Genomic DNA, 9429 nt, shown 5'->3' on the forward strand with positions numbered 1-9429 from the left:
TCTTTACAAACATTGACTATATTCTATACAAGAAACACTTAACAAGGGTAAAAGGAGAAACAGAACCGTTAGTCGCCTCTGCTGGGTGGCATCGGGTAAATTCTTTCTCGTCCCAACCAATATGGGACTCCCCCTAACCCGCAGGGGGCATTTTAAGACCTGATTTTCTCAGATTTTCGGAGGTCTTAAAAGGGGGGTTCCACTGTACAGTCGACTCCGGTTAATCGGCCACTTTTGGGACTGACTGAACTATGGTCGATTATCCGAAGTGGCCGATTATCCGAACATCGCATCGGGAAGTTCCTCAGAACAAAAATGTTGGATGTTGGAAGTTACTTATGGTAGCGGAAAGCGGAAGTTTCGTGCATTGGCATACGTGCTCTACATGTCTCCAAAGAATGTGTCCAGTGTCGTCTGCTTCTGTTTGGCACTGGCACGTTTCCTCACTGCAGCACAGACAACGTTGTGGTTAACACATAACTATGAAGAAATGATTCGGTCCCAGGGAAAATTGGCCGATTATCCGGAATTGAAACTTTAACAACAACAAATCATTGAGCAGCACAGATCATGGTCTGAATGACACATTCAGTGAAAATTATTAGATATAAACAATACAAATAAAAATCAGAAACAAACTTAAAATGGTTACTCTACCTTCAGATTTCTTCTTTGTATGCACACACACACACACTCACACACATACAAATGAGTATAAAAGGCATTTCTACAAATCACAGTGAGGTCAAAATGAAAACCATGATTAAAAAGGTAAATTTTGATATGGTTGAATGAAAAAAATATCAATTTGAAACAAAAATGTTTCTGTTAATGGAATGAATTAGCCACAAAAAAAGACAATATGTGTTCCCGAAAGGTGCACAGATGATTGAACAGGTACACAGGCCTACATTTTGTTTTGGTTCCAGTCCAAAATCATGGAAAATACAGTGAGTGGTGGAGGTACATTGTAGTTTTTATTTATTTTTTTTATTTGTAGGAACAGAAGTCAACCATGAACTTATGAAGATAAAATTGTTTAAAAAAAAGTTTCACAAAAACATCTCGTGACAAGATAAAACTGCTCAGCAACAATGGCAGCAATAAAACAAAATTATCTCTATTCACAACAAAAAATAAACCACCTATATAGAAACCTTAGTGAAAATCAGGTGACAGTGACCCCCCCCTCCCCCTCCCCCAACACACACACACACTTTTAAGACTTCACTTTATACTCACTAGGGATTGACACCCAAATAACAACAAGTGCTGTCTGAAACAACAATAAAACAAAGAGCTTCAACTGACTTTAAGCAGACATTAGGTTCATAACGCAATCCAAAAAGTTTCAAGTGAAAGCATAGCTATGCTGTTATACTTCATTCTTTCAACAAATACATTTTTTGGTCCACCACCACAACTACAAGATAGCAAATGGTTTTGATTTGTTTACGACTTGTCCATTCAATTTGTGCAAATCAAGTCCTAAAAATCATCTGACAATCTTTTCAGAGAGTGAAATATAACTGTCCTTGGTGCTGGAAAGCAAGATCCAGCAAAAGTTACAGAATCCCATCGAATAATACAACCTGCACTAACTCAAACATAAACAGCCATCACTCTGGAAAAAAACCTATTTGTTCAACACTCTTATCCCAATCACTCACTGTAACACCACATTTCATTGGTGCCATTGACTTGAGCGGCAGGCACAGACTACTGATAAGCATTATGTCAGTGCGAGACATCCACATGCTAAACATGAAATGTTATACAGTGAAACCCCCCTAAGACACCCCCCCCCCCCCCATTAAAGACTTCCCCCCCTTTTAAGACTTTGCTTTTTTAGATTTTCTGTTCATAAGCTCAGTGAATTTAGCGGATAGTGCTTTTAGTTATGCGCTATAGAAATCTCCTTAATAAATAAATAAATTTACCTCCATTTTAAGACTCCCTACTTTTTAAAACCTAACCTTCTCAGATTTTTGAAGGTCTTAAAGGGGGTTCCACTGTGGTTCTTTAAAGAGAATGCATGACCGGCAAGCTTTGGTTAGTACATGGGTTGTCCAAATAAACATTGTGTCTATTGAATTCTAAACCCAAAATCAACTGAATTGTTATTACAATTATTTAGCTTAGCCATGAAAATAAGGGGAATCACATGTCATTAAACATGACGAGCATATAATAACTTTCAACAGTGATGCACCTTCATTAAAGCCTGTCCTTAATTGGACTAAGTCGACTTAGCATAACTCACTTCACAAAGCTTCCGGAACGAGAATTCATCCCTTAATTGAACTACTTTCAGCATAGCTTCGCAAAGTCCAAGGGAATGCACTCTGCTCACGGCAGAGAATAGATTTATCTTTTCTTGTCTTGGCGTCTCCAGCCCTTTCAGCCAGAATGTGCATGTTTGACTGCTAACTGACGTAAGATTAATTGTAACACAAAGTTCTTTGTTCTATTTTGGCCAGTCGACACGACATGGGCATGTCATGTGAGCACTGGGATTTTGAGTTTTATTCAACATGTCAAAGTGTCGCAGTATGAAATAATACCGGTAGGTGGTTAGTTTACGCACTTAGGGTCAACCAAAGCCGATATACACGTCCTGCATTTCGCTTTGAGTGTGATTTCTGCGTTCATCTTGAATCAAAAACCACTCTTCTGACAAAAAGAACTTCGTTGCGACTACAGCGAAGCTTCGCATGTCAAAACTCGCGAAGCGAAGTAGGGGTCAAAGTACTTCGCCGTAGCTGCGGGTTTTCGGTACAAAGACTTCGCGAAGCTTCGCCAAGTCGACTTCGTGCTCAATTAAGGACGGACTTTAAGGTAATTCGATCTGAGCTGTACAATTAGTGAAATCCAGAACATACATTGCTCCATTAAGCCACAATGAAAGTGTTTAGTGTTCATCGTTCCATGTTGAACAATCACAGATCCTGCCCATCAGACATCAGGTTATAACAGTCAAACAATGAGGAGCACTTGGACCCAGTAAATCAAAAGCTTTTTGCTTCTACTTCCTGTAAGCTTTCAGCTTCACACACAAGCTTCATACCCAAAATATGACATTTTGATCAGTTCATACTCAATGCATCCAATCAGAGACATAGATATGTATGTATTCCCCTGATCCAATGTACGATAACATATTTTGTTTCTACTTTTTGTCAACTTTCTGTTTCAAACACAAACACTGTACCATGCTTGAACGTATCATCTTTACAGTTCACAATTTATGTATACTGTACATCCCATGTACCATAAAATACCAATTTGTTTCTGCATATATGTGCTACATATATGTGAACGTCTTGTCAGCTTTCAGTTTTAAACAGAAATATAGTACTTTGAAGGCATGACAACCCTTTCAACTCAGAGCACTCTAGTCTACACATGCACATCCAACATACCGTTTCCTCAAAATCCAATATAAACTTTGTTCATCAAATACACTTACAAGTCAATGGGATTTCATTTCAAAAGTGCAACAACAACAAGCCAACAAGCACATATAAATTACATGAAAAAGGTGAAACATAAATGACGGAAAGTTACAGTGATGAAGGGATGAAGATTATTATTGCACTGAGCTTTGTTGTCTTATCTACAAGTGTCAGTAAGATACTGTATTTGTTCGTTCATTCATTAATTGTTTGTTTGTTTGTGAGTAACAGTCGCCCGAAATCAGCTGTTCTCTGTTCCTCAATAATTATGCATGTTTATATACTTCTTTCCTTTTTACATTTAGTTAAGTTTTGACTAAATGTTTTAACATAGAGGGGGAATCGAGATGAGGGTCGTGGTGTGTGTGTGTGTGTGTGTGTGTGTGTGTGGGGTGGTGGATGGTTAGGGGGCAAGTGTGTGTGTGTGTGTGTGTGTGTGTGTGTGTGTGTGTGTGTGTGTGTGTGTGTGTGTGGCGATTCAGAGAAAACTACTGGACCGATTTTCATAAAACCTGACATGAGAGTTCCTGAGTATAATATCCCAACCCATTTTTTTTTTTTTCATAAATGTCTTTGATGACGTCATATCCGGCTTTTTGTGAAAGTTGAGGCAGCAGTGTCACGCTTTCATTTTTCAACCAAACTGGTTGACATTTTGGTCAAGTAATCTTCGACAAAGCATGGACTTTGGTATTGCATTTCAGCTTGGAGGCTTAAAAATTAATTAATGAGTTTGCTCATTAAAGTTGTCATTAAAATCGATTTTTAGCAAACAGATTTATTGCGTTGTATTCCCCATCTTCTCCTGAATTCAAAAATATATAGATATGTCATGTTTATTCTAAAAATATGCTCAGAATGAAACAAAATGGGTTCAGTAAGTACGTAACGGACGCGTGCTTCGCGGAGGCGAGCGTGACCCGTCTCAGTCTTCGGTATGGTTAGACGAGACTACATTCTTGACTAAATGTCTTTATATCGCTTCACGCGACTTGTTTGTTTGTGTGTTTGTTCTTTCCCCAAAAACTAAATTCAAAGCAATTTTTATTTTTTTAAAAAAAGGAGCACACACAATCCGCTGCCTTTCTCCGAACAAGTGATTTTTTTTCTTCAACCAAGGCTGAATGCAACATGTTGAAATCACTCTTATCTCTCAGGCAACCCACTCACACAATAACAACAGACACACACTGGTACCTGCAATGCAAGGCTCCTCTGATGAGAGTACACCTTCAAACACAGGACACACTTTGTTCCCTACCAAAATACACCTGTCATGTAAGGACACCTTCATTGCATGGACACTTGTTACTGGACTCAAGGGTCACCTGTCATCACAGATACCTCTGTAAAAACTTTCAGGAAACGGAAAAATACAAAAACAGACAGACTGATAACGTTCCAAAATTCAGAATAAAAAAAACCAAGAATGGTAGGTAATTGGAACGTTTAGTATTGACAAATCATTCCTAATAATTATGGAGTTTGTTTGTTTGTTCGTTCATGGGCTGAAACTCCCACGGCTTTTACGTGTATGACCGTTTTTACCCCGCCATTTAGGCAGCCATGCGCCGCTTTCGGGGGAGCATGCTGGGTATTTTCGTGTTTCTATAACCCACCGAACTCTGACATGGATTACAGGATCTTTTTCGTGCGCACTTGGTCTTGTGCTTGCGTGTACACACGGGGGTGTTCGGACACCGAGGAGAGTCTGCATACAAAGTTGACTCTGAGAAATAAATCTCTCGCCGAACGTGGGGACGAACTCACGCTGACAGCGGCCAACTGGATACAAATCCAGCGCGCTACCGACTGAGCTACATCCCCGTCGCAATTATGGAGTAAATGTAAAGTTTTATTTTGTCAATAACAAACGTTCCAATTACCTACCATTCTTGCTTTTTCATTCTTTCAGGCCACGGATCCATTCATTTCAGCATGATTGGCATACACACCCTCCCACTTGCGAGTGCGACAAGAACAGAGGAAGTAGTAAATATTTTTGCACAAGCCCTCGTTAAAAGGGTTGTAATCCTCATCCAGGTACCTCAGGTACGTGATGCGCTCGCGGGAGGCGGCTTCCCAGGTGGTCATTCCTCGCAGCATCAGGAAGGTGTGAAATCCCAGAAGACCGACGACGACGAAGCCGCTGATGATGAGAACGAGGAGGTCGATGAGAAGGAGGATGTTGGCTTTAAACCAGTCCCCCCACAATGGTTTCCACGCTATGCCGTGCCTACAGAGAAAAAATAAAAATAAAACACGTCAGGAAAGAATATGGTTGGAAGAAGCACACGCAGCATACACTTCTTTTATTCAATGAAAGCCCCCTACACAGGCGCGACATCCTAGTAGTTAGGGGGTGGGTGGAGATTTGTTCAATCGTCTAGGTCAACTTATGTGCAGACCTGTTGATGCCGTATCCATGGTAGCACAAGACCAAGTTCATACAAAAAAAGATCCTGTAGTCGATGTCAGACTTTGATGGGTTATCGAAACACAAAAATACAGAGCATACTTGATCTGAAAACAAAGTATGACTGCGTTTATAGCGGGGGGGAAATGGCTATTCACTTAAACACTGACAAGTGCAAACATGAGTGCATGTGGGAGATGCGAACCATGACTGTAGAAGAAGAATGAAAGCCAAAGATACAGGACTCCATGGAATAACTCAACAGGTATTCAATTTCTGTGCAACATTCATTTCCACCATCACTGAACATACACATACAACAAAAACAAAACATCTTGAGAGGAAAAATAGTCCACATCCACGTACAAATACCAACTTTTGAACTAACCTACAAGTTCAAGGAATGGAACACTTTAAAATCTATAACTTGCAGAATAGTTAGTAGTTAAACACAATCTATAGTCTGTTCCATCTCCATCACTTTTCAAAACACATGCATTGACATTAGGCAACAAAAAAAAAAGGTCTGTTTACGGTAACCCGACCGACCCTAGTTTTTAGGCCCAACCCTAATCTTTTTTTTGGATCGTCTGAAAAAAAACCAAAAAACCGCATCCAAAATAGAGCTGTTTGCGCTCAAACAGCAGACGACAGAAGGGAGGTAAGCTCAAAGTACTGTTTATAGTTATGTTGGGCAAAAACAGGGATTGATGAGAAGAACTGAACTGTGAAACATCATAGAAAGACAAAAAAAACAAGAAGGGCAAAGCCCATACGACTCACATGCTTGACCTTGACCTTTACATGACCTTGACCTTCAGGGTCAAGGTCAAATAACTAAACCTAGCAATGACATCATACACTAAGAACTGCTTTACACATTTTTCCCAGATCAATAACGTGTTAACTTGTGGTAAAAGCGATTGCGGTATAACTACTTTTATGTCTTTAGAGCAGCGTTCCATCATTTCAGAAGGATATAGAAAACACAAGTATGTACCGCTTCTGTAACAGTTTACACGTGTATTGGCCCCGACGATTCAAACTTGGAAACTAGAAAACATATTTTAACACGCTTGGATTCGAACAATTTGGGAACATTCTTTGACAGTGAAGAAAACAACAGTTCAAAATTAGCAAATGTCTTTGACAGCTTCGTCTGAAAGTGGAACCTCTTCTATGTCCCACTTAAAAAAATCAACATCAAAACATGGTCATTCATCCTTACCGTACGCGTAATATTATTTTGTTGACTTTTTGTGTTTTTGTGTGTGTTTGTGTGTGTGTGTGTGTGTGTGTGTGTGTGTGGTGGAGGTGGTCAATTTAACGGGCAAACGGCATCCCTTTGCCATACAATAAACCCACATAAGCCGGTACACAACTGAATGTAGAACTACGTGAGCATTCATATTTGTCGTAGTGAGCTTATTCTGTATAGCTCTTACTAGTCTGGATTGAGATGTAAGTTTCGTTGTGTAATCAATAGCATAAAATGTGAGCACGCGTCAATTGCTTGCTTTCAATGTAGTTTCTTTTGCCTTTCTGTCAACAAAGTAAAGCATAATGGATATTGCTTTGTTTTTGTGTCAGTGTGTGTATGTACGTGTTTACGTGTGTGTGTGTGTGTGTGTGTGTGTGTGTGTGTGTGTGTGTGTGTGTGTGTGTGTGTGTGTGTGTGTATGGGTGTGTGTGTGTGTGTGAGTGTGTGTGTGTGTGTGTGTGTGTGTGTGCAAGTTCGTGCGCGTCTATGTGTGTGCGTGTGATTGTACGTGCGATTATGTCTGTGTGTATGTGTGCTGAATGTGTCTCTTCTGCTCAAACACACACACATACACACACACACATACACACACACATACACACACACATACACACACACACACTCTATCTCACCACACACATACGCACACATACACACACACGTCACAGACACACACACACACACACACGCACACTCACATACACACACGTACTCTCACAAACACACACATACACGTACACACACACACACACACACATCAACAAACACACACACACACACACACACATCAACAAACACACACATACACACACACACACCTCACACCTACACACACACACACACACACACACACACACACACACACACACACACACACACACACAAACAATTAAGCCTCATAATTTGTAAACACAATAATGCATCTTTTGTTCGTGTTTCAAAGCATCGTTGTTTCCTTTGTGAACACAACGGCCGGTGAACGGTGTGGTTTAGTGTATATCAAGCCCATCGGTATAATTTTATGTTCACGATCTGCTTTGTAAAATCATGTCCTTGTGGCAAGTACCCAAATGCGCTTCGTTGAAAAGAACAACCGTCTATCCTTTCGCGCGTGTAGAAATTGCCACGAGGAAGAATGTCGAGTTCGAACAAACAAAACCGTTTCTGAACTGAATTATTTTCAAACAGTAATTGAAAGCAAGATTTGAATAAGAAACGGAATTGTATCCTGTTCGCACACATTGTGGTCATCTTGCTTTTAATAGCTGATGCGACAGGCATTACCCGTCCATTCTTTACGGCCTCAAACTCATATATACCTGATTATTATACTGGCATCAAGTCCAAACTATGCCTCAGTATATCCAAACAAATATTGTATGCACGTTAAGAGTGGCTTTCGGAACATATCAAGCCCAGCAGTGTTCGGACACTTATTTGCGAGGTAAAACCATTCGCTAGTTTAATGTAGCAAACGCCTAAGCAAAGGTAGTTCGGTTACTTTAGAAAAAGGCCAAAAGGAAAATGTCAAGTTCGATCAAACATAACCGTGTTTAAACTGATCAATTACAAACAGTAATTGAAAGCAAGGTTTCAATAAGAAACTGAAATCTATCCCGTTGGTATCTATCAGCTTCCCTTTGTGATCCTTTTATTTTCAATCACTCTGGCCACGTACTTCAGCCCCCAAAACGTTTGTATCAAATAATTATACTGGCATCAAAAGAAAACCGAATTAAAACCGAACTGAAATGTGTAATCTGTTAAAACTTCAAGCTGACTTGACTTGACATGATGACGTGACTTGATTTCACTTGATTTGACTTGACTTGATTTGAAACTTAACGCAAAATCTTGTTATCTATACTCATGAACAGCTTATCAATATATATTTAAAAACGAACACTGGTCTCTGAGAGTGTGGGTAGAATCCGAAAATATAAAACTAAAATAAAATCATGGTTGTATTTTAATTTCTTTTTCACTTGAAATGTTCTTATGTTCGACAAATGATACTCCGACATTACTGTATAAAAAAATGGAAATATGTATTGTCACGGTTTGCAAGGCATACCATTTGCATAATTAATATTTAAAGAAGGCCTTTAAGGCCGGCCATTGAGCCCCCTTCTCCTCCTCCATCACTCTTTCCAAACTGTGCTTAAATCATCAAAACATGTGGGTGTTTTTTTGTTTTGTTTTAAAGAGAGCAAAATTACTGACGGTGGTGGACCATTAACCACTCATCATGACTACACTGGGTAAAACTTGTGAAAGTAATGGAACCTAGCAGAATT

The 9429-nt window shown here is 39.6% G+C and overlaps 1 protein-coding gene across 1 annotated transcript; it reads right to left on the minus strand.

The window, feature by feature from the left end:
- Positions 1-381: 381 nt before the first annotated feature.
- LOC138947997 (palmitoyltransferase ZDHHC12-A-like) lies at positions 382-6079 on the minus strand. The gene is made up of 3 exons (XM_070319525.1): positions 6042-6079; positions 5411-5691; positions 382-446 (listed from the first exon to the last, which is right to left on the minus strand). The coding sequence occupies exons 1-3, from the start codon at positions 6077-6079 to the stop codon at positions 382-384; spliced, it is 384 nt and encodes a 127-aa protein (XP_070175626.1).
- Positions 6080-9429: the final 3350 nt, after the last annotated feature.

Source organism: Littorina saxatilis, linkage group LG15, assembly GCF_037325665.1.
Source record: "Littorina saxatilis isolate snail1 linkage group LG15, US_GU_Lsax_2.0, whole genome shotgun sequence".
Lineage (NCBI taxonomy): Eukaryota > Metazoa > Mollusca > Gastropoda > Littorinimorpha > Littorinidae > Littorina > Littorina saxatilis.

What these genes read in the sequence shown, in the direction of transcription:
- LOC138947997 (XM_070319525.1), bottom strand. Translation starts at nt 6,079, where the DNA reads ATGGTTCGCATCTCCCACATGCACTCATGTTTGCACTT. An exon ending in ATGCACTCATGTTTGCACTT is followed by an intron (nt 5,692 to 6,041) that starts GTCAGTGTTTAA and finishes TTTTCTCTGTAG; the next exon opens with GCACGGCATAGCGTGGAAAC. An exon ending in TCGCACTCGCAAGTGGGAGG is followed by an intron (nt 447 to 5,410) that starts GTGTGTATGCCA and finishes TCTGTGCTGCAG; the next exon opens with TGAGGAAACGTGCCAGTGCC.